The 24,335-nt window shown below is 56.5% G+C and overlaps 2 protein-coding genes across 26 annotated transcripts in view; one reads left to right on the plus strand and one right to left on the minus strand.

Moving 5' to 3' along the window:
* SFI1 (SFI1 centrin binding protein) overlaps nucleotides 1-191 on the plus strand; it is an 86,251-nt gene extending 86,060 nt beyond the window's left edge. For all 15 annotated transcript variants that reach the window (XM_069557122.1, XM_069557119.1, XM_069557118.1 and 12 more), the window contains one exon: nucleotides 1-191. In XM_069557122.1, coding sequence (XP_069413223.1) covers nucleotides 1-105 — 105 coding nt within the window. In that variant the 3' untranslated portion in view covers nucleotides 106-191.
* PISD (phosphatidylserine decarboxylase) overlaps nucleotides 127-24,335 on the minus strand; it is a 27,956-nt gene continuing 3,747 nt past the window's right edge. Inside the window, exons 2-11 of one of the 11 annotated variants that reach the window (XM_069557156.1) lie at nucleotides 21,508-21,587; nucleotides 17,312-17,487; nucleotides 5,801-6,023; nucleotides 4,161-4,326; nucleotides 2,682-2,918; nucleotides 2,420-2,558; nucleotides 2,113-2,259; nucleotides 1,775-1,935; nucleotides 1,289-1,367; nucleotides 127-303 (exon numbers count right to left, since the gene is read on the minus strand). In XM_069557156.1, the coding sequence (XP_069413257.1) occupies nucleotides 179-303; nucleotides 1,289-1,367; nucleotides 1,775-1,935; nucleotides 2,113-2,259; nucleotides 2,420-2,558; nucleotides 2,682-2,918; nucleotides 4,161-4,326; nucleotides 5,801-5,850 (1,104 nt within the window). In that variant the 5' untranslated portion in view covers nucleotides 5,851-6,023; nucleotides 17,312-17,487; nucleotides 21,508-21,587 and the 3' untranslated portion in view covers nucleotides 127-178. Of the gene's footprint in view, nucleotides 304-1,059; nucleotides 1,368-1,774; nucleotides 1,936-2,112; nucleotides 2,260-2,419; nucleotides 2,559-2,681; nucleotides 2,919-4,160; nucleotides 4,327-5,800; nucleotides 6,024-8,985; nucleotides 9,062-17,311; nucleotides 17,488-21,507; nucleotides 21,588-24,335 lie in introns of those variants that run through there. The other 10 variants (XM_069557151.1, XM_069557157.1, XM_069557152.1 and 7 more) reach the window with 10 other exon arrangements.

The following is a 24,335-nucleotide window of genomic DNA, read 5'->3' on the forward strand; positions in this document are numbered from 1 at the left end:
GTGGAGGTGCAGATCCAGCAGCTGGCCCACGAGCTGCAGGCCCGGCACCAGCCCGTCCACACCTGCATCGCTCGGGTCCAGGCCCTGCGGCGGGCTCTGTGCTAGTCACCACGTCCAGGAACAGAATGCAGAGCAGCAATGTTCTTTAGTTTATTTCAAAATGTTGCAATTAAATGAATCACTGTTCAGAAGTCTCCCACTTTTCATACAAAAATACTGTGCTACTGATACAGTTGAAAAAGTTCAAATGGCTTCTCCTGCAGGAGAAATTCACAGCATCCCCAGGAAACATGAAACTTGGCCCTCCCCCCGCCCCCCTCAGGACCTCGTACCTGTTAGTATCTGTTACTTGGGGACAGGTTTTCTAGGCACTGACAGCCCCCTCCGTCACACACCAAAGACATCAACAAGGCTCGTTTGTTTCCAGTGTAAGCCCCTGATCAACAGCAGCAACTTCTGCGTATTTACACAGGCCTGGATGTAGGGAGGGGACACAAGCGCGCCCTGGTCCCAGCTGGGCCACCACTGCAGGGGGTCGATATGGGTCCTACCAGCTCCAGGTCACTCGCCAGGGTCTGCAAAGCACTGAGCCACCCTGCCAGCAGCTTCCGTGTTCAGTCTCAAGTGCAAAGAGAGAAGGCAGCCTTTCCCAACAAGCAAGGTGGAGCAAACTCGGGGACAGAAAGCAGCTGCAGTACCGGCCCCGGTGTGGGGCCCACAGTCAGTGCCAGGAGGCACCTCACCCTGTGCAGGGGAAGCAGAGGCGGAGGCCAGAAAGCAGTGACAAGACGAGCAGCAAGAAGGTACCTTAACTACCGCTTATCTCAGAACGGAAATTGGGACCAACCGAACGCTCGGCCGGGAGGTAAAAGAGCCAGTTTTTCCGAGACATTAAAAAGTCTCCAAGAGGGACTCCATCACCCTGGCCCAGGCTTTCTCTTGGGGGGGGGGGGGGGGGGGGGCGGGGCGCGGGCGGTGACAGCGGTGTAGGGCATGATGGGCTCTGACGACCTTGTCTGCACCCTGGAAGCAGGGACGGAAGTCACCCAGGTCCTGCCTGGTGAGACCCTGCGGTCCCCTCCCTAGACAGCCTCAGAGGTCCCCTTGAAAAGACCCTCAGCAGCCGCAGCCATGCAGGAGGCTCAGAGGGAGCCCAGAGCCTCCCCGAATCGGATCTTCTGTCCTGCCTGCAGGCTGAAGTTGAAGTCCTTGGGGGCCTCGAAGATGAGCACAATGGTGGAGCCTAGGTTGAACTCGCCCAGGTGCTCGCCCTTGCGCATGGGAATGCCCTCCTTGTTGGCGTGCGTCACGAAGCTGAAGTCATTGTAGGAGCCTTTGCTGTACCGGGGGCTGTTTGTGTGCAGGTCCTGGGAGGCGGGGACAGAGCATGTGGGCCATGGACACAGCCTGTCCCCCACCCTGCTTGGGAAGGGAAGTGGGGACAGGAGCTCGGGCCACGGGCCAGGACTGCGCTGGAGCCCCTGATCTGCTGTGACCTGGGGCCGGAGGGACTGGAGGAGCCGGACCTGCCTGTTCCCCTGTGCCCGTCACACACTTGCCCTCCAGCAGCACCCGGACCCAGGCTCCCCTTGGGTTTCCAGCAGAAGCAAGTGCCAAGCAGGGAGGTTAATTCCCTCCCCCTGCAGCCACCTCTAGACCAGGGTGGGGGACCTGCCTTCTTAGAAATCGCAGCCCCAGCAGCTCTGGCTGCAAGGGAGATGGTGCGGGGAGCCCAGAATGGCCCGGCCCTTGGGCTCTAGTGGGATCTGCTTACCCGGTCAAAGTAGATGCGGATGGAGCCCACATTGGTGGCCCCCACGGCCGTCAGCGAGAAGAAGCCGTGTTTCCAGTCCCCAGTCAGGACCACCCGCTCGTTGTGGCAGAAGAGCTCCTTGATCCAGCGGGCCATGCCGGGGTTCACGGACATCAGGGAGCCTGTGGGTCAGACACTGGTACTCCCTGGCCGGCCTGCCATTCCAGATGCGGGGCAGCTGGACCCCAACCTGCACCCCCACACGCAGCTCTGCCCCCAACTCTGGAGCCCACGGCCTCTGGCAGGAAGAAGCTGAGGCGCTCGTCCGAGGCCCCCGGGGGCAGCCGGGCTCGGCCTACCTGGGAAGTGGCGCCTGTGGGCGACGGTCCAGTCAGTAGGGGAGTGGAAGCAGTGGTAGTCCCCGGGGGCCAGGTAGATGACGCAGTGGTAGAGCTCGTTCCCCTCACGTGTGACCAGCTGGCTCCTGAAGGAGCTGTGGCGCACGGCTGTGGGCAGATGCGGGCCAGCTGCTCAGAGCCCTCTGCGCCGCCCGGACGCCGGCTCCAGGGAGGCCTGAGTTGCGGGCAGAGGGTCTCCTGTCCACAGGCCTCCCTCCCTCCCCACCCCTCCACCTGCTGGCACCCAGCACCACGGGCCAGGACCCACCTGGGGGGAAGGGCAGGTCCTCTGCGGGCGTGCGGGGGCCCAGGAACGACTCTAGCGAGTAGGTGACCCCCTTCACCTGCTCCACCTCACAGTTCTTCACCTGTCCGAAGTTGAGGATCTTCCCATCTGAGGGGCTGATCTGAGAGGGTCAGGAGAGGCTCGCTGCAGGGGAGGGTGTGGAGGACAGGGCCAGGCCCCCCTGGGGGTCCAGCCTGGAAGCAGTGCCCAAAGGCACCGAGGCGGGTCGCGGGTCGGGCCTTACCACACTGTGCAGGCCACACACGGGCCGGGCTTGCGGCTTCAGCTTGCGCCGGAAGAACTCGCTGAGGTTGCGGTAGTGGTGCAGGTCCTCCACAGCAGCCTCCTTCATGTTCACCCCGAAAGTCCAGATGTACAGGCTGTAGACGGGCCTGCGCAGCCAGTGTGGCAGCTCCACTTGGTTGAGGCGGCCCCAGGCCCGCGACAGCAAGCGCGTTGGCACCGACTTGTACAAGGCCACCTGCAGGTCCCGAGGGCAGGTGAGTGTGCCACGCCGTGCATGCAGCCCCAGGACCCCCCCCACAGGGACCAGCTCTGAGGCCCGAACAGCTGGGACCCTCAAGGGCTTTGTGACATGGTGGTCTCTCACCAGGAACCAGACTGAGCTTCCAAGTCTCTACACACAGTACTGGTGGGGCCTCCGCAGTGACTCACATAGCTCAGGTGTCAGCCGTTTCCTGCAGTGTTCCCACCCCGTTTCTTGGATGGGGACGGGCATACAAGGGTCAGATGTGGTCACACAGGTTGCGGTGGGCAGTGCTGCGGGTGTACCAGACCAGCACAGGAGCAGTCGGCTCTCAGTGGTCAGGCACGTCCACACTCCCAAGTGCACGTGCTCAGCCTGCCCTGAGCACAGGGGCTTTCGGGCAGAAGTGCCGGGCACTGACACCTCTACTCCAAGGGCCTCACAGTCCACACAGCCGTCCCTGCCCGAAGCTCCTCCAGGAGAGGGGACTGCACCTCAGTCAGACCCTCCAGTCCAAGCTCTTAAATCTGAGGTGCTGTTGTGGGACCTGCTTTAACTGGTGGCTGCTGCTTGCTGAACGATGCCAAGACACCAAGTCCCCAGGGTGCAAAAGCAATTCCACTCCCAACTTTAAACACCTCTAAAGAGGCACTGAGTTAGCAGCTCTTAGCACTCCCAGCTGATACCTATGTGTGGGGGTGGCCCAGGGCTGCCCTGTGTCCCTAGGCCAAATGTGCAGTGCCCCAAAGGTACCCTCAGCTTCCAAGCCTGGTGACACCCACCGGGCTGCCCAGGGCCCTCACGTAGCCCTGCTGGGGGCTCCTGGGTCCTCAAAGGCTTCCCTACCCAAAGAGGGCACACAGGCTCTTGCATGTATGAACTGCCCTCTCGGGTTCAGAAATTTGATTCTTCTCAAAATCATCTCTAAGCTCTTTTCTGAGGCACAGGAGATGAAACACACCCTCTTCTGAATGCCCAATGTGGGTTCTTTCCAGAAACAGAGCACTGACATGGCAGGAATGCATGCAGAGAGAGCAGGCCGCGAATGACGGGCCTTTCCCGTCACCTGTCCACAGCCCACATGGCCACCGACCAGCCCAGCCCCTCCACCAACTCGCCTCCCAACAGCATCTGTTGAAGGGCTCAGGCCCCGCAGCACCACCTCTGCCCAGATAACTGGGCAACCCCCTCCGGCCTGCTGCGGGGAGGCAGGGCCGGCAGCCCCCGCACACTTACCCTGCTCACAGGCCTCCATCCCACCCGGCTGAGGGGCCTGAGGGCGCCGAGGGGCAGGAGGTAGTAGAGGACCGCCAGGGGCCAGGAGCGCAGTTTCAGGGCGGGTTTGGACATGCAGCTCAGCTGTCCCAGCCTCCGCCTCAGGGCCAGCTGAGGGAAGTGCAACCTGCAGGGCACAGGTCCGCGCACGGCCGCGGTCAGCAGGGGACCAGGGGCCCCACCCTTCCCGCCCTCGGTAAGCTCGCCTGCCTCTCCATGGAGCCAGTGACACTGGCCGGACCCCCTCACACCAACCAAACTGTGAGTGGGGGGCTGGGCTGCCTCTGTCGGCGCTCACCTCCCAGTCTCTACCTGCCTGTCAGCTGAGATGGTTCAGAATAGCTTCTCAACCTGGCAGGGGCCCTGTCTCGGACCTTGGGGCCGAGCACCAAGGAGGCAGTGTAGACAGCGCCCGCTGGGCGGTCCCCACCTGCCTGAGGCCGGCTCCATTCACATGGGCTTCAAGGAGAGCTAGGCTGAGCCCCAAGCCTCTGGCAGCACAGGATCTGAGTAAATCTCTCCATGGACCAGGCCTCTTATTTCCTCACCTGATACGGGATCGGGCCTGGTAAGATCACACACACACACACACACACACACACACACACGCAGGTGCAGAAGCACACAGGTGCACACATACACACCCCTCACGGCTACTGCTCCACCCACCCTGCTGTCCCTCTACGTCACCTCAGGTTCTCTGCAACAATCCAGAGGGTGGTGGCGCTAAACTCCCTACCAACCCTCAGGCCTGCTGGGGCCACACACACCTGACCCAAGCCCCTCCTTCCAGTAAAGGTAGGTGGGCCTTCCCCCGACCACACCAGCCCCAACTCGGTACTGTCAGCAAAGGCTCAGCTTCAGGGGAGCCAGAGACCGGGCTAAGTTCTTCCTGAGTCGTGACACCGAGGCCCAGGTCGCCGCGCCACAGACCCAGGACCTAGATGCTCTCAAGGCCCCAGTGTGGGCTTTAGAGACCACTCTACCACCCCACTCGGAGAATGTCCTGGTGCCTCGGTTTCATCAGGAGGCTCCATCTGCGCCTGAGCGCTGTCAGAGCAGCGCGGTTCTCTGCCCCCAGCTGCTCAACAACCCAAGGAACAAAGGCAGCACAGCTGATACGAAAAGCAAAGAAGACGGAGAGCTGAGCCGAGGGCCAGGCCCTGCAGCTCAGCGGCGGCCCTGGAAGCGCTGCCTCCGCACCAGACCCTCCTCGATCATTCTCTCCCATCCCTCTAAAAAGGCCCACGAAATGGGAAGGGGCCAGGCCAGGCCGGACGCATCACTCCTCTACCCCGGCTTCCTCCCGCCCACCCTGCTCTCTGCAGAAGCGCGGGGGCCAATCCCAGAGAAGCTGCGCCCAAGCGGGGCGGGGGCGCGGCGTGGACACCGGACCAACAGCCCGCGGGCCCCCACCAGTACCTGAAGCGGGCTCTCGGACTCGGCCCCCCCGGGGTGGGCCCCTCTAGCCGCGGGAGCCGGGCCCCTAGCCCCCTGCCGCCGCCACCACCTCCGCCGCGGAGCCGCCGGACGCGAACGCGGACCTTGCGGAGGTCGGCGCGGGGTGCGGCGGGGTTAGGCCGCGGCCGTGGGCATCTCACCATTTCGCCGCGCGGAGCTCGGGTCCTCGCCGCGCCTCTGACTGACACATGGTGGGCGGCGCAAGGAGGCGGGGCCGGCGCGCGCCTTTGTCTCTCCTCCTTCCTCCCTTCCCCCCGGGGCCGCGCTGTCACCGCTCCTCCGCCCGAGGTGGCGGCTGGGGGGACCGCGCCCCGGCTCGGTCCGGTCCGAAGGCTCGGGGGCGCGGGTGAGACGTCGGGGCTGCTGCAGAGACAGGCGCGGGTCACGGACCTGCTCGGCCCGCTGTGTCCCTGGCCACCTGCCCACTCCCGGCAGGGAGGGGACTCGGCGCCGCCGGGCCCAAGCGGAATCCGAGCCCCGCGCTCCGGGCAGGCACCCAGGCCGGCCCTGCCGCCCCTCCCTCGCCGGGACCTGACCCACTTTCCCTTTCAGGTGACAGAGTAGCATCTGAGGGGTGAGGCCGCGGCGCTGGGACCCGGCGTCCGGCCTGCTCTGGCTCTCCCCGCCTCCCTCCTCAGAAGAGGGGCAGCCCGGCGCCCTCGGGGAAACCCGCCGCCCCGCCCTCCCCTCTCTCCAGGGAGGAGCGGCACCGTGGGGCGAGGGCGCCCGGCTCGCAGCCAGCGGGCAGGGGGGGCAACATTCGGCAGCCCCGAGTCCCGTCTGCCCAGCACACTGCCGACCCGCGAGCCTGGCGGCATCTTCACAGGAAGACCCACGGGGGCCCAGGGCTGCTCCCGCCCGGCTACCGAGCAGGGGCAGAGCAAGAGGCCCCAACTCGGCTGGACGTCCGCCGCCCTGGGCAAACCCACCTCGCTCAAGGAAGATGGGCAACTGCCGGCTCCCTGGGTGTCCGCGGCCATGGGGCTGGACCAGGCCGACTAAGGTTTGGATGTTCAACTGGATTTCCGCCCCATCTCAAACCAGGACGCCCATCTCCCCAGGCCACCCTCCTGAGTGGCCAGAGGGTGCTCACCCAGATTTCCTCTGCCCAAGGGCCAGGCCCAAGCGGATGTCCTGCCCACCTACGAGCAAGCCCGCCCCACCTGAGACCCCAAACTTGCCTGCTGGCTCCCAAGAGAAGCAGGCCCAGTGGGGAGATGGGCAGTTGGGGTTGAGCATGGAGCTAGGCTTCAGGACCAGGTTCACCACTCGAGCCCCACCCCCCCTAGAAAACTGGATTCATGGCGGGGGCTGGTGAAGTCTTGTGGGCCTGGACAGGAGCTAGACGTCCTCCTGGCAGGACCGTCACCGATTCTGCATGTTTGTCAGGCACATTCAGGAGCCCACAAACAAACCCAGCTCATTCCAAAACGACAGGCCCTCAAAGCAGATCCCCGTGTGTGCCTTTGCGTTGCATCCTCTCCCAGAGCCTCCAGTCCAGGGGCTCTGGGCGGGGGGGGGGCAGCCCAAGGAGCTGCTATCCTGGAGGCACTCCAGAACTGCTCTGAGGAGCCCCAAGTCTGCATGCCTCAGTCCTGTCTCGGCCACTACTCTGCCGCCTTCTCTAAAATGGGACACTGAGACCAGGGTCAGATTTCTTCTAAATCACCATTGGTGCACCCCAAAGGCCCCCAGGAAGCAGACACGAGTTCAGCTGTCCCTCAAGAAATGGGCCAGCACCCTCAAGCACCAACCAGCTCAGAGCTGCACAATGGCGGGAATGAATCCCTAGAGGTCACCCCTTCCAACTCAGGGCATTCCCATTTCAGAGCCCCACTAGCCCTCTGTGCCTACAGTGGCCTTTGGAGGCCAAGCCAGAGCCTTCTCTCCCTCTCTGGCTCCCTGAGTGCAACTTGGGGCACTCCGGCCTGAATGAGGACTCTGCAAGGAGGGCACCCGGAAGCAGAGAAGTACAGACACCTTCCCTCTCTCCCTAGAGTCCCAAGGACACTCTGTGGGATGAGATGGGGCTGGGACCAGTAGGAGTTCAAAGTCACTGGGCAACCTAAGAGCCAGCCATGCGGAACCTGAGGACACAGAGTGGCTCTGGTGGGGGAAGGGGACCATCTGGTGGCTGTGACCCTGGATGCCCCTGCCACCCTCACCCTGCGAGCTGGGAAAGGCAAGTCGCAGGTGCTGTCTGGGTCTCAGTCCCCTCACTGAAAGGGGAAGGACCATTCCTCCTGGTCACCTGTCTGGAGACTCGGAAACCCGATGCCTCCATTCCCCCCAAAACCTTAGCGCAGTCTCATCCGCAGCCCTGGCTCCTGACGGCCCCCCCTCCCTTCCAGACCCACGCTCTGGGAGGATGGAAGGAACAGGGCAGAGAGGGCCCAACCCCAGGGCAGCAATGATGTGAGCAGGAAGGGCGGGCTCAAGAAGACCAAGTTGGGGGGGCTCACCTTTGTCAGGAGAGCTCTTCTGGGGTTCACACCCTAGCAGGGCCGCAGTGTCCCCGCCCACCCCTCACATCCTGCGCGAGTCAGCCGGGGCCATGGTGTTCTGTGTGGAAAGCTCACGGGGTGCCAGACACCTGGCCTGAAGCCTCGGCAGGTAACCCCCAGTGCCCCCAAACCAAGTGTCCCGGGCCTGACTTGCGGTGCACACGCCTGCTCTGTGGGGTAGTCACAGGGCAGCTGTGTCCAGGTGGGGCCACCAACCATTCCTCCGCAAGTGCCAGAGCTAGAGGGGACGAAATGTCAGAAGTAGGGAACCAAGAAAATGGATTCTCCCTGTGAAATGGGTAAGCCATCTTGGGGAAGCCTCCGGTGAGAGAAGAGGAAGCAAAAAGAAAGGTCCAGGTGCGCCTCTTTCAAGGGAGGTGCGGGGAGGCGGCAGGAGTCGTTCTTAGCGCCCCTCAAGGAAAGGAGCCTGCTCCAGGATAGTCCTTGGCACCAGCGGGGAGTGGGGCTCTGGGAAGGGCGGGTTCACCCCCTCCGGCCCGTGGTCCCGCTCCCCTCCCCACAACTGCCAGCCCCCGGCAGCACTGAGGAAACTGGGCGCAGGGAAGACCCCGAGCAGCCCGGGTTTCCCTTTTCTGGGCTGTGGGGCGAAGAGATGCTTCAAGACGCGGAGGAAGTGAGCTCATCCGCCGGCCCCGTGACCCACCGTGTGGGGCCAGGGAAGCCACAGCCCGGTGAGGACCGGGGAAGGGAGCGGGGTGCTCCCCAGACCCCCGGCGGGAAGGGGCGACCACAGCCCAGGAGGCGAGGGCCCCCCCCCCCCCCGCGCTGGGCGAGGCCTTCGGCCGCGCGCGCTCACTCACCCGCAGGTGGTCGGCTCCGCTCGTGTCCGCGCCGCCCGCGCGACTGAACTGCCGGGAGGCGCCGCTCCACGGAAGCAGGGGGCGGGCAGGGGGCCGGGCTGCAGCCACTCAGGCCGCCGGGGCGGGGCGGGGGCCGGGCGCCAGGCTCGGCGGCGCCCGCCCGGCCGGGGTCCCTTTAAGGGGCGGGGCGGGGCCGCGGAGCGGCAGGGAGAGGGGTCCGCCGCCGGGCCGCCTCCGGTGCGGGCCTCGCCCTCCGGCCACCTTTTCCAGCCAGCCCGCAGAGCTGACAGAAGGCGGCGAAGCCCTCGCTCCCTCTCACACCCAAGCCTGAGGACAAAGGCTGCTTCCCGCCCCAAGCCCTCTTCTCCAGGCAGATACACCCTGACACAGAAACCCCCAGTGCAGACCAGCACAGGAGGCCCAGTGGGCAGGGCCCCCGCCGCCCTGCCGCAGGCTTCCTCGCAGGGCTCGAGCCCTGTGGGGTGATTCTCCTCCACCTTCCTGCCCCACTGGATGGTGGGGGCCCAGCCTGCAGGCTTCAGCACCCTACCCGCCATGCCCACCAAAACCACTCGGTCAACATGGGATGGAACGAGCCAGTTTTCAGGGGCGCACCACCACCCCTACTCAGTCACAGAAAGCACGCAGGACCACCCCAGCATCTTCTGACCATGGGGAATTCACTTTCCAGAGCAACATTTAGAAGACGAGCCTCTTCCTCTTCAGGAAGCCTTAGGGCTTGTGAGGAGACGGGCAGGGGAGGCCAAGGCCGCCTGGAAGAAGGCGCAGTGGGACGCACAGCCCACACACCCCCCGCATCTTGATCCACCAAACCCAGGGCTCCGCGACAAACCACAGCCCGGGGCATCTCAGCGGGGAGGAGGGGGAGGACGGGGAGGACGGGAGGCTCCTCCCTCAGGGATTGCACCCAACACGACAGGGCGCCAGCAGGAACTGGGAGGCAGGGGAGCGCACCGGCATTCTCAGTGAGCCTCCAGGCCCCTTCTGAGCTTAGAGCTCCAACCAAACACCACTCACGATGGCATGACGAGGAGTTAAAGCACAGAAGATGCTGATACACAATCCTAACAAGAAAATTCAGATCCGGAAACCCGGGGAGACCATCCTGGCGTCCCTACAGCCTGCAGTGCACCCAGACCCGAAGCGAGGGGGTGACAAACGTGGCCCAAGAGCCCAGCGTTCCATCCTCCAAGCCCCCGCAGCACGGCTGCTCCCCACCGTCAAAGGGCCAGCTGGGCTGCTCCACGTGGACCTGCGCTCCTCTGGGATCATTTGAAACTCTCAGGCTGGTCGGTGCTTATTTAACGCGTAAACCAGCCCTGAGACTGGCGCTCCCGCTTTCTAACCTGCCCTCCACCACGTGTACCTCAGGAGGGAAATGCCTTCTGGACCATATTCCAGACAAAACTCAGCATGGTTTCTGGGACTAACGAAACCCCTTGGCAGTTGCACTCTCCCCGAATGAGGCCCCTTCTGGCCAGCCACACTTGGGCCTTCATGGCCACCTTGCTTGGACGCCCCTGAGCAGGAGTGCCACCTAGTGCCACCACAAGGTTCTGCAGGCCCCCAGCCACTGGGCCAGAGCGCCAAGGACAGCGCCCGGCCCCTCCCCACACCCTGAACACCGTGCTCTGCTGAGCCAGGGGGCCAGGGAGTGGCAGGTGTCCTCACTGCCTGGGGCTAGTGGAGGCCCCTGAGGAAGAACAGTGATGGCCGGCGTCCCAAGGCTGGCACAGGGAGGCAGCGGCAGGTCATCAGCCTGGCAGGAGCCCGGCAGGAGCCGGGACAAGCACGGAGCGCCCTCGGGTGACTTCTTGATCCAAGGGCTTCTCACAGCCCTGCCAAATTGCCCCGTGGGGCTCTCCACTGTTTCCTAGCAGTCCCACCAGCCCGATGACTTCTCTGCCGCCCAGAGAGCAAACAGGCTGCAGGGGATAAGGCAGCCCAGAAGAAAGCCCCCTCCTGCCGGGAGCCCAGCCTCGTCCATTCCCTGCCCCCTCAGGGCTCCAGGCACAGGTGCCCCCCAGGCTAGGGGAGAGGAAAGGCTGGAGGTCTGCTTCCCACCAACTGGACTGTCTGCCCATCTTAACATCCAGAGTTGTCTTCTCACCACCTGTGAGGTAAGAAGCAGAATAGCACTTACTGAATGCCCACCCCCTGCCAGCATGGGACCAGGTGTTTATACCTGTGCCATTCTTATTTCAAAGCAGCCTGTTCACAGAGAGGAACAATAAAGCTGTGACAATTACCGGAAGTTTAAAAATATGTAAAACAAGCTCCACACTGTCCAGGCTCCTGGAGGGAAGGAGATGCCAAGTGCAGGCGGTGGGTGGGGGACAACAGGCTGATCCGGCTTTCTTTCTTTTCACAGCTGGAATGCCGCACCTTCCTTTTAAAAATACCAAACTGAGCCGGAACCAACGAATTGGTGTTAACACAGGGACTGCTCCCTGAGCACCCTGAGGCTAAGCTGAGACGACAACAAACTGCATCCTATGCTCCGATGTGGACTGAAGTGTGGAGGCATGAAGTTTCATTTCACAACGTCTGCAATGTTCTTTCAGTGGCTCTGAGGGGAGCCCACAGATGCATGCAGAAACCAAGCAGATACAGGAAACGTTCACGCCCATCAATCCAGTGCTCTTCTCTCAACTTTTCTGCCTTATTCAAATGCTCACAATAAAAATACTGGAAGACACTGTTTAAGCCACAGAAAAACTAAATTCTACTACTGGGGAGGAAAGCCCCGGACCAGGTTGGCACACAGTGCCTCTCCCGAGAACCCCTCTCTGTCCACACGGCAGCTCCTCGCCTGGTGGGAGAGGCAGCCACCAACCACCACCCTGCACCTCAGCCCCATCTCCACGGAGTCAGCTCCTTGGTGCAGGAGGAGGACGTGTGCCAGCTTCTGCTCCAAAGGCCACCCTTTCCACCCCGCCCTCATGCCCACACCTGTCCTCAGGCCTGGTCAGAAAGGGACACCTCAGAAGTGCCAGAACCTGGGGGTGCGGAGGCTTCTGCCCCCAGATACCCCCCTGCGTGGGGCAGGAGCCCCTGGGGTGGGCACACCTATGTGCTCCCACCACACGCCTGCCGCCCGGGCCACCTGCTGAAGCACCTTTCAGCCTCTCGGTAAGAAGCACTTACGAAGGCCTGTTTCCCCGTTTGCACTTACGGAGACACGAGTGGGGTGTATGTGAAATTACAGCCGCCACACAGATGGCGCGACACTCTGGGCACGGGGGGCCTTCCAGCCCCGGGCAGAGCTGTCCCCTCAAAGCCACCTCTCAGCAGAGGCCCAGGGCGACCGCCCTCCTCCCGGAGGCCAAACACCAGGCCTGAGCAGCCCAAAATGATCAGGCTCTTTGACCCTGAACCCAAAGCTTTCCCAGGAAGGACATCACGAGCTCCTGAAAAGGCACTTGGGGAAGAGCCCTCGCCTCGCCCAGCCACAGCTCTGGCTCTGAGGGCAGGTGTCCTGCTCCGACCAGGGCCACAGGAGGGTGGGCTCCTTAGTCCGTGCCAGTCAGACTGAAATGTTAAGCTGACGAGTACACTGAGCCAATACAGGCAGAGAATAAACACGTGAGAAATGTTGATGGGGACTCACGCTCCGAGAAAAGCCGACCACAGAGCGTAATACAGCGCGAGTCCGGAGGCTCTTCATTCCCTCCCCTCCACCTGCTCAAGTCAGAGCTCACCGGGCGTTTTCCACTCCCATCCCACATCCAACCCAGCGGTGCGTCCCATGCACTCTCCCCTCACACATGCCCAGAATCGAATGAGGGACCCGGGCTGGGGGGAGGGGAAACTATCACGCACGAGATGAGCCCCAGGGATGTACTGCACGACGGGAAATACAGTCAGCAACTTATACGAACTGTAAATGGAGCATGGCCTTAAAACTCATGAATCACTGGACTGTACACCTGTAACCTACATTCTACAGTAATTACACTTCAATAAAAACAGCATCGAGTGCCTTTCCCCTCCTCACTGCTCCCACTCTGATCTGCTGGGATCCTGTCAGAGCCTCCCAACAGGTCCCCTAACCTGTCCCCACCGCAGCCAGGACAGTCGGATCAGAACCCACATCACTCAGGGCGCACTCAAAAGACAGGCAGAGCTGGTGCCCTGGGTCCTCCCGCCCTCCGGCCTCCAGCCACAGGGGCCCTTGTTCCCCATCAACAGCGACAGGCGCGCTCTGTCCAATCTGCCCGGAAGGCTCTCCCCGCCCCTCAGATGCCCCGGGAGCCCACACGGCTCTGGGCGGGCCCGCCTTCCTCCCTTTCCTGGTGCTGCCCAGCCCAAGACACTGTGTGCCCTGTACCTGTCTGTGCTTCCTCCGCAGCGCTTCAGCCCTCGACATGCCCATGTGTGCCTGCTTCTTGTCTGTCTTAGCCCCTAATAAGGGCAGCTCTCTGAGGATGGGAACTCCGGTTCTCTTCACTAGCGAATCCCCTGCAGCTCAACAAGGCCTGGCACGTGAAGGAGCGCAAAGATTTGTGGTATGGAGTGAACATGAGAGGAATAATGTCTGTGACAACGGTTTCACTAACACCCACTGTGGTTCATGTACAACGATCCTATGCCTAATGGACAATGCCCATTACAGATGGCTACAAGAGGTTTAGATGCCAAACACACAGCACAGACTGCAGGCGCCCAGACCCTTTCAGACAGCAACTCCACACCCAGCATGCAGCCCAAGGGAAGGCCTATGTGCAAAGATTGGCTCAGCATTAATCACCGGTAAAAAGCACCCGTGCCCAGAATCCACCGCAGCAACAGAGTCACTTACAGCTGGTACTCACACGGAGTCTGCAAATCATCATGCTCGCTTGGTGCAAATGTGATTTCAGTTTTTGCATTGTTGAAATTCGCTGTTTGATGCTGGAATACATTCTTCAATGAGATTGTGTTATACGACATCGTAACATAATTTCCCGCTTTATGGCTTCTGTGCTAATGACTCACTGCTTGCTGTCTAGCTTACATTTATTTCGGACCATGGAAATGGTGTTACACAAAACGCAGATTCGAGTGATTTTCTTATTTGAGTTCAAAATGGATCTTAAAGCAGTGGAGAACACTCACAACAAAATGCATTTGGCCCAGAAACTGCTAGCAAACACACAGTGCAGTGGTGATTCAAAAAGTTTTGCAAAGGAGATGACAGCCGTGAAGATCAGGGCTGTAACGGCCAGACACTGGAAGTTGACAGTGACCAAGTGAGAGGATCATCGAGGCTGGTCCCTTTATAACTACGCAAGAAGCTGCCGAAGAACTCAGCATTGACCATTCGACAGCTGTTCGGCATTTCAAGCAAATCGGAAGGTGAGAAAGCTGCATAAGTGGGTGCCTCATGAGCAGACCGAAAATTTAAAACTTATTTTGAAGTGTCATCTTCTTTTATTCTAACAACGACAAACCATTTCTCGATAGGATTGTGACATGCAACAAAAAGTGGATTTTATACGACAACCAGTGATAACCAGCTCAGTGGTTGGACGAGGAAGCTCCAAAGCACCTTCCAAAGCCAACCCTGCACCAGAGAGCGTAACGGTCACGATTTGGCGGTCTGCTGCCCATCTGATCGACTACAGCTTTCTGAATCTCAGTGAAACCATTACATCCGAGAAATACACTCAGCAAATCGATGAGATGCACCAAAAACTGCAACGCCTGCAGCTGGCACTGGTCAACAGAAACGGCCCAAATCTTCTCCATGGCAACGCCTGACCACATACCACATGACCCATGTTTCAAAAGTTGAATGAATTTGGCTAAAGTTTTGCCTCATCTGCAATATTCACTGACCTCTCACCAAGCACGACTTCTTCAATCATCTCAACAACTTTTTGCAAGGAAAACGTTTCCATGACCAGGAGGCAGAAAATGCTTTCCAAGAATTTATCAAATCCTGAAGGACAGATTTTTACACTACAGGAATAAATCAATTTATTTCTCATTGGCAAAGTTGTGTTGATTGTAATGGTTCCTATTTTGATTAATAAAGATGTGTTTGAATCTAATTATAATGATTTAAAATTCATCATCTGAAACCGCAATTACTTTTGCACCAACCTAAAGATATGAAGTAGGAGCAGCTGCCCCTGGACGGCACAGGTACGAACTGCAGAGGGCCACTTATAAGCAGTGTTCTGAATAGACACGCACCACAGGACTATGCAAACGGAGGGTACGGAGGGCACGGAGCCACGCACCCCAGGGGTGGCCTGTGAAGTAACACGTGCGTTTCTTACTGCTGCAGGGACGGAGGCTGGTGCCTCCAAACTCTACATTGTTTAAGGGTCAACTGTATATCCGTTTAAAAACAGAGATAGACAGGAAGTGAATACACGAAAACTAAAGCCCACGATTACACAACGAGTCATCTAGTGAGAAGCAGGGGGAATCGAGAGTGTGCTCCCTGTTTTCCAACATTCTGTCAGAGCATTACCATCATCTCTGTCATTTACGAGAGAATAAGACTGATTCACAGAAGGGGGCCGACACCGCTCAACGGGGAAAGGACAGCCTTTTTTCAGCCAACAGTGCTGGGCACACCGGACATCCACGTGAATGAAGTCAGACACTCACCTTATACAACATAAAAAACAACTCCAAATGGATCAGAGACCTAAACATCAGACCTAAAACCGTAAAATTCTTACAGGAGAGACTTCCCTTGTGGTCCAGCAGTTAAGACTCCATGCTCCCAATGCAGGGGGCTGGGGTTCAATGACACATGCGATGGGGCAACTCAGCCCGTGCACGCCCAGAGCCGGTGCTCCTCCGTAAGAGAGACCGGGATGAGCAGCCTGAGTGCTGCCCCACTCACCGCAACGGAGAGCCCGCACAGCCAACAACCAATTTACAGAGGAAGAGACAGCGAGCAGGACTGACTTCAGCCCAGCTCTTTCAGCACTAAGCCCAGCTCCTCCAGAGCTCACTCTGCACTGGGCCGCTCTGCCCCCATGTCCCGTCACTGTCCAGAGCCCAGAGCTTATGAGCTAATTCAACCCTGTCCTTTTTACAGACAACTGTCTTTCAGGTACTGACTCACAGATGGCAGGAATTCCAGTTTTACAAACAATGGATGCTAAAAAAAACCACTGACGTTGGTCTTTTGTGAATGAGGAAGCAGATTTCTTGCACACGCAGATTCTCTTGGGATTCCTTGGAAATGAGTCGGGATTTCCTAAAAGCAGGTGAGCAGGTCACAGGGTGGGTCAGCCTGACAGATGCTCAGGGTCAGAGGGAAGAAAGCGTGGGTCTAACACTCCGGTGGGGTCATGGGTCACAGTCTCACGAGTACTTCACTAGTTGGAAGAAGGCTATGTTTACACAGGAAACCACCAGCGACAGGTGTGCGGTGCTCAGCACACACAGACAGCGTGACTCACACGCTGCGCCATGGCCCCTCAGCAAACGGAGTCCGGAGTGTGCGACCCCGAAACAGACAAGCAGGAAGGCGGTCTGAGTGCACACAGCCACCAGGGCGCACAGCCAGAGCCAGCCTTCAACACCGGGGCCCTGGCTGCGGGGGCAGCCGGGCTGGATTAACGATACGGGTTAATGAGGCTCACAGGGAAACCCACACGCATCACCCCGAATACCGTCAAGCCTCTGCGCTCACAGGTCAGGGTCTACGGAAGTGCAGGCATTTCATTTGTTAAATTAAGAGTGAAGAGAAAGCAACTGTTAAACTCACACCTTTACACTCAATTTCAGCGTTGACTGAACGTCCACTAGGAGTCAGGAATGACGCTGTGCCGCGGGAAGCCCAGGCGCGTCCCTTGAGCCGCAGCCGTCACTATGTGACGCCCAACCGCACCCCCACTTCCCGGCCCAAGAGCATTTTGAGCAGTAATGGTAAAGAGACTGGACGGCTGCAGTCTGGTTCCTGGTGAGAGCGTACCCACATCACACAGTCCAGCCCTTCCGGCCCGCCCTCAGACTGAGGAAGCATGACGGCCAGGACGCCAGCCCCAGGGGAAGGCATGAGCTCCCAAGATTTCAAGAGGCCTTGGGGAGACGAGGGGTGCGTCTGAAGACAGAGGGAAGCCTGACACGACTTCCACATCGCCCCAAACCCACTGGAGACATGAGCTCCAAGAAAGCACATTCCGCTTTCTCAGGCGGCTTAACATCGGGGCGATCTACAGAGGGACATGCTCTGGGAGGACGCAAGGCGGCCCCCCGGTTCCTGCCTCCCAGTGACCGGCAAGCTTGGGCGGGACGTCCAAGCCCAGCTTCTCCAGCTTCTGGGAGGACGCAAGGCGGCTCCCCCGGTTCCTACCTCCCAGTGACCGGCAAGCTTGGGCGGGACGTCCAAGCCCAGCTTCTCCAGCTCTCGCTCCCGGTACTTCTCGTACTGCCGGTACCCGGCATAGCCGCCACCCGTGGCGACCAGAATGGGCAGGGGGCGCAGCAGGGACAAGGAGCGGGCAGGGGCCGTGTGGACTTTCCTGGTATCTGTAAAAAACAGGGAAACGCTGAGCCAGGAGAAGGGACAGCGCTGAAGCATGCGAACACAGCACCAACAGGAAGGCTGGGATAAGCCCTCAGCAAAGCTGACGGGACCCCAGAGATCTGCCAAGCAGGAGCAGCCCTGAGCCACTGCAGAGATGCTGCTGCCTCCAGAGTCTACCCAGTCAGGGACTCACGCGTCCTCCCCGTGAAACGACGACATACCTCGACTGCCGCCACAGCTACCGAGTTTAAGATGAAAACATCAAATGCAAAGAGATCAAAGAAGTATCCCAGGTTGCCCTACTGGCTACCCACAGGGCCAGACAGGGACAGGCTCTCTGATCTCACTTTTATGACCCAGACCCAGTTCTGACTGGACACCAGTATTCTTTCAAAGGCAAAATCTCATAAGCTGTTACAATTCAACAATGAAAGACAAATGGCCCAATTAAAAAACATACTAAGGGCTTTCTTCATGGCTCAGTGGTAAAGAATCTGCTTGCCAACACAGGAGACACAGGTTCTATCCCTGGTCTGGGAAGATCTCACATGCCAGGGAGCAATTAAGCATGTCCGTCACAACTGTTGAGCCTCTGCTCTAGAGCCCGAGAACCGAAAGTGAAGCCTGCCAGCCCAGAGCCCGTGCTCCACAACGGGAGGAGCCACCGCGGTGAGAAGCCTGTGCTCATCACAGAGCAAAGCCCACGCAGCCACAGAGACCCGGCACAGCCAAAAATGAGTAAAACAAAAAATAAGGTAAAAACACACTAAGGATATGAACAGATGTTTCTCCAGCAGGAATGGCCGGTAAGTACATGTAAAGACGCTCAACATGCATTACGGGTTGAACCATGTCCCCCAGACCAGGTGGCTCCATGGCAAAGAATCCACCCACCAGCGTAGGGGCCACAGGAGACTTGAGTCCAACCCCCGGGTCGGGAAGATCCCCTGAGAAGGAAGTGGCGACCCACTGCAGTGTTCTTGCCTGGGAACCCCCATGGACAGAGGAGCCTGTGGGCTACAGTCCAGTTCAGTCGCTCAGTCATGTCCGACTCTGCGACCCCATGAATCGCAGCACGCCAGGCCTCCCTGTCCATCACCATCTCCCGGAGTTCACTCAGACTCACATCCATCGAGTCCGTGATGCCATCCAGCCATCTCATCCCCTGCCGTCCCCTTCTCCTCCTGCCCCCAATCCCTCCCAGCATCAGAGTCTTCTCCAATGAGTCAACTCTTCACATGAGGTGGCCAAAGTACTGAAGTTTCAGCTTTAGCATCATTCCTTCCAAAGAAATCCCAGGGTTGATCTCCTTTAGGATGGACTGGTTGGATCTCCTTGCAGTCCAAGGGACTCTCAAGAGTCTTCTCCAACACTACACTTCAAAAGCATCAATTCTTCGGGGCTCAGCCTTCTTCACAGTCCAACTCTCACATCCATACATGACCACAGGAAAAACCAATCGTGGGGTTTTAGTTCCTAGACAAGGGATTGAATCTGGGCCCTTAGCAGTGACTAGACAGACCTTAGTCGGCAAAGTAATGTTTCTGCTTTTGAATATGTTATCTAGGTTGGTCATAACTTTCCTTCCAAGGAGTAAGCGTCTTTTAATTTCATGGCTGCAGTCACCATCTGCAGTGATTTTGGAGCCCCCCAAAATAAAGTCTGACACTGTTTCCCCATCTATTTCCCATGGAGTGATGGGACCAGATGCCATGATCTTCATTTTCTGAATGTTGAGCTTTACGCCAACTTTTTCACTCTCCTCTTTTACTTTCATCAAGAGGCTTTTTAGTTCCTCTTTGTGGGCTACAGTCCAGGGCCCCCAAAGCCGGAGACGACTTGGTGACCGAGCACGCACACTCACAAAATTTATATGCTGAGGCCCCAACCCCACACCTCCGTCACCCTTCTGGGATAGGAGGTCTCTACAGAGGGAATCAGGTTAAAAGAAGGTCCCCACAGTGGGCTCTAATAATATGACTCGTCCACTTACAGAAAGAAAACCTGGAGACAGACACACACACGGGGAGAAGGCCACCTGCAGACAAGGGCAGCGAGGTGAAGGCAGTGAGTGAAGACTGGCACAGTGAGAAGAGGGGTTAGGATTTTTTTGGTTTTCTTTTTTTCTGGCCATGCTGAGAGGTTCGTGGGGTTTTAGTTCCCAGACAAGGGATTGAATCTGGGCCCTTAGCAGTGACAGCTTCAAGTCCTAACCACTGGACCACCAGGGAATTCCCTGCTGTTTCTTTTTTTAATGAGCAAGTATGGATGTCATTAATCTCTTCCATCTTCTGATTATTCCTAAAGAACTCTTACTACTTAACAACTAAATAGTCTACCTCTGACCAGAAAAACTTGTCAGAAAGCAAGAAACATTTTTTTCCCTCTTTCTGGATTATCTGGTGAGGAGAGACCTGTTGTACACAGCCCCGTGGCACTAAGCTAGCGCCCCAGGCTGGCGGGTCACACCCTCCTCGGTGCTTTGGCTATACCGGTCCTTGCTTCAATCACAGGCCTCTTTCTCTACAGGCTTTCTTTACTCCTCTAACAGGAAGCAGGAAGCAGGGGTGCCCTTCACTCCTGACTGCCTCCCGGCCGGCCGTGTTTGTCGCTTTATAAAAGCAGAGTTTTTATGCAGATCTGCGACATTCTGACTTCATTTCTGAGGCTCCCCTCCATCCTTCAAGTTGAGTCTTACATGTTCCCACAGGCAAGTCCTACTTAAGTACCACTCAGATGTGCCCCTATTTAACTACCTTAATAATAAGCCTTTTGTTTTTATTCTCATTAATCATCTCATTTTATTCCCAAGGTATGATTACTCGGCAGTCAAAAACAGCTTTTGGTACAACAGAATAAAAAGGGTATCTAGATAATAAAAACAACACACATTTTTGTAAAGATTCAAACAACTGCTTAAAAGATCTAAAAAGTTCATAATCCAGTGCTGAGGTGGGTGTAGGGAACCGATGTGCTCATGAGCCTTTTCTGCTCAGGAGGGGAGACTGGGACAACCTCCCTGAAGAGCAATTTGGTCTAAATACCAAGTTATAAAACACACAAACCTTTTCAGGCAGCAATTCTAAGTCACCAAATTTATTCTGAGGATGCATAAAGATACGTTACTACCGAACTGTCTATAATAGAAAGAGAGTTCAGTTCAGTTGCTCAGTCGTGTCTGACTCTTTCTGACCCCATGGACGGCAGCACGCCAGGCCTCCCTGTCCATCACCAAGTCCTGGAGCTTACTCAAACTCATGTCCATCGAGTCGGTGATGCCATCTAGCCATCTCATCCTCTATCGTCCCCTTCCCCTCCTGCCTTCAATCTTTCCCAGCATCAAGGTCTTCTCCAATAAGTAAGTTCTTCACATCAGGTGGCCAAAGTATTGGAGTTTCAGCTTCAACATCAGTCTTTCCAATGAGTATTCAGGGTTGATCTCCGTTAGGATGGACTAGTTTGATCTTCTTGCAGTCCGAGGGACTCTCAAGAGTCTTCTCCAGCACCACAGTTCAAAAGACTAGGAGCAACTAAACTGTCCAACACCAAATGGTACATTCAAGCAACGGAACCCCCCATACTCACCCAGTAAAAATAATCAGATAACAGCAGCTAAGGCTTCAGGGGCACCTCTGGGGCAGGGACTCTAAGCACTTCACAGGCACAATTCCATCTGAGTCTAACGACAGCCCTGCGAAATAGGTGCTGCGTCTGTATGGGCCTGCTGATGGGCACGCTGAAGCAGAGGCCAGCGCCGCCCCTGCCTGCCGCTGGTGCCTGTGCTTAGTCGCTCAGCTGCGTCCTCCTCTGCAACTCCACAGGCTGCAGCCGCCAGGCTCCTCCGTCCATGGGATTCTCCAGGCCAGAATACTGGAGTGGGTGGCCACTTCCTTCTCCAGAGGATCTTCCCCACCCAGGGGTCTAACTCACATCTCTTGAGCCTCCCGCATTGGTAGGCAGATTCTTTACCACTGTGTCACCTGGGCAGTCCAGTCTTTTGTAAGTAGTAAATTGCTACTTACTTGTGGAAAAGGTTCTGAGAGATGGCTTCCTCAGGGACTGAAGGAAGTGGCTCAAGACAACATCTTCACAGTGAGGACGCCTATAATCAAGCAAAAAGGAATCATTAAACATTTTTTTAATTAAAAAAAATTAGAGGATCAACTGCCAAAATTTGAATACAATCTATAGAGTCAATAATACTATTGCATCCATTTAATCTACCAGTTTTGACCACTGTACAGTCCTGTCGTTTTGTAAGAAAATGTCCTTATAGGAAAAGGGCTCAAAAATTTAAATGTAAAGGGGCACCAAGTGTTTCAGCAGAAAATATATACATATAGACACTCACAAAAAGAGAAAAAGGAAGAGAAGGGAGAATGATAAAGCAGATATAGCTAAAATACGGGGAACCAGAGCACAGGGCATTTGGAAATTCTCTGTACTATTTTCATAACTTTTCTGAAGTCTACAACTTTTTCACAAAAGAATTACTCTTTTCTAAGACCATGATAAGCAGTAAAGCTGCACTTACACAAAAAGCATGTTTCTTCACCACAAAAGAACAGCTGTACACAGCCTTGTAGCCTCAAACTCCTATTAATTAAAGAACCTAATAAAGCGGCTGAAATTTTAAATTTTTTTCTTTTTGGGCTGTGCCCCGAAGCCTGCAGGACTGAACCTGTGCCCCCAGCAGTGGAAGCACAGAGTTCTAGCCACGGGACCAGCAGAGAATACCCTGAATTTTTAAACTTTAAATGTTTACCCTGGGGAAAGAATGACGCAAACAAATCAGGCTGAGCTACTCTAATCTACTTTGAGTCTGGAAGGCTCAACTTGTTTGGAATTTTAAAATTATTATTTGTGGCTACTTGGCCACAAAAGCTACTTTCACAGGGTAAAAGGGTTTTCAAGCATTCTGAGGAAAAAAATGACCATTTTCATGGCTTCAAGCTGTAAGGAAATAGTATTTTATTCTTTTTCTCTCTTCATTTCCTCTTTACCTAGGGAAATAGGACACATCCCCAGCGCAGTAAGTGACTGTGCGAGCAAGGAAAGCATTGATGAATTTTTAATGAACCACCGTCTCTCCTTAATCAAAGAGCAAACATCCCACCTTCAATTCAGATAGCACTTCAGTTCCCCCAAATACTGACCTGAAATCTAAAGTAAAGAAACTATGTCCTTGTTAGTAAGGGTTTCTTTTTTTCCTTCGGAGTCTTTTATGAAAGCAGAAATTCACTCTATTATAAATGTCTAAACTGCTATTTTTGTGGAAAATAGAACGGCATTTATGACTTTCATACAGTAATGTTTACATTCATGGATTCTTAGTAGTTAAGTCTTACATAAATATCCTGTGAACATGATCAGATTTAAACGCCTTCATTTACTCCTGTGAAACTTCCTTGACTTAGTGACACTCTCGTAGCATGGTGCCAACAGGGTGACTCTGACTCTCCTACAGGCGACCGAGATCTGCGTGCAGAACAAGGCTGGGACCTTGACCGTCAGCACCCCCTCGGAGGCCAGATGGACGGACGGCTCCTAGCACAAAGGAGGGTGTGTTGCAGTAGGCGAGTGTTCTTTCAGAGTGCACAATGCTCATCTCTTGGACTGGACACTCCCACTGCGAAGGCGAGCGCCCAGAGCCACAGTGTAGACTCTGGCTGAAGGCGGCATTGTTGCGCGGCGCACACTGCTGCATTGTGCGTCCAGAACTGCTGCTGAGCCCCCAACCCAAAGCATGCTGCAGGCCGCTGAATAAGGCCTTTCCTTCCCTCCCCCCTGGCGGGGGCCGCTGCCTAAGGGAGGTGCAAGTGGGAGATCAGGGCTTATCCACTGTAACCCAACGCACAGCACCCAGGCAGCTGGCTTGCATTCAGATCTTCCCAAGAACAAAGTCAAGGTCTCGCCATCCCCTGATGCAGCCCCGGCTCCTGGAACAAGTGCTGGCAAATGGCTCCTTGCATCAGCTTGTCTTTCATCTCCGGATCATTCTTATTCTCATATCAACACCACACTGTTTCTGATCTTACAGCACTGCCCACGCCACTGCGGGCGTGCAGAAAGAGCACTGCTCACTGCTTCACTTCCTCGCCTTCCCGTCTCTCCGGGCTTTTGTTCCTACCACATCGCCTCCTGCCGAGGTCACCTCTTCCACCTGCCAACCCCTACTCACATTTCTTGGACCTCGTGTTATTTGACCTCTCAGCAGCATCTGTCACAGGTGATCCCCTCCTTTTTTTTTTCCTCCAACTGAGGTATAACTGAAATGTAACATTATATTAGTTTCAGGTGTAGGATATTATTCCCTATTTGTATATATTGTGGAAGGATCCCCACAAGAAAACTAGTTAAACATCCCTCACCATGCATGTCTGCAGATTTTTCTTGTGATGAGAAATACTCTCTTAGCAACTTTCAAATACACAAGACAGTACTAGTAACTCTTGGCCCCACACTATACAGTGAGTGCCTGGGACTTAGGTGTTTTTTAACTGGGAGTTTGTCTCTTTCAACGCCTTCATTCACACCTTGCCCCTCTTGAAACACACATAGCCTTTGGAACCCTGATTTTTCTGTCTGTCCAGTCTCCCTAACTTCAAACAGCTGCCATGCCTGAGGCTCAGACACCTGCTTTGTCTAGGCTTCGCCCTAGAGATGTTCACCCAGTCTGCTTTTAAACAGCCAGATGCAGAGGACTCTCCTCACTGCTACTTCAGAGACCTCCAGACCATATTTCAACCTGGCTACCCAACATCCTCACTTTGAATCACCTCAAACTGAGTTTGTCCAAAACAGATTCCCAACCCTCCCTCACTCCCCTTCAACAGCTCCATCCCCCAGA

The sequence above is a fragment of the Ovis canadensis genome, chromosome 17 (assembly GCF_042477335.2).
Source record: "Ovis canadensis isolate MfBH-ARS-UI-01 breed Bighorn chromosome 17, ARS-UI_OviCan_v2, whole genome shotgun sequence".
NCBI lineage: Eukaryota > Metazoa > Chordata > Mammalia > Artiodactyla > Bovidae > Ovis > Ovis canadensis.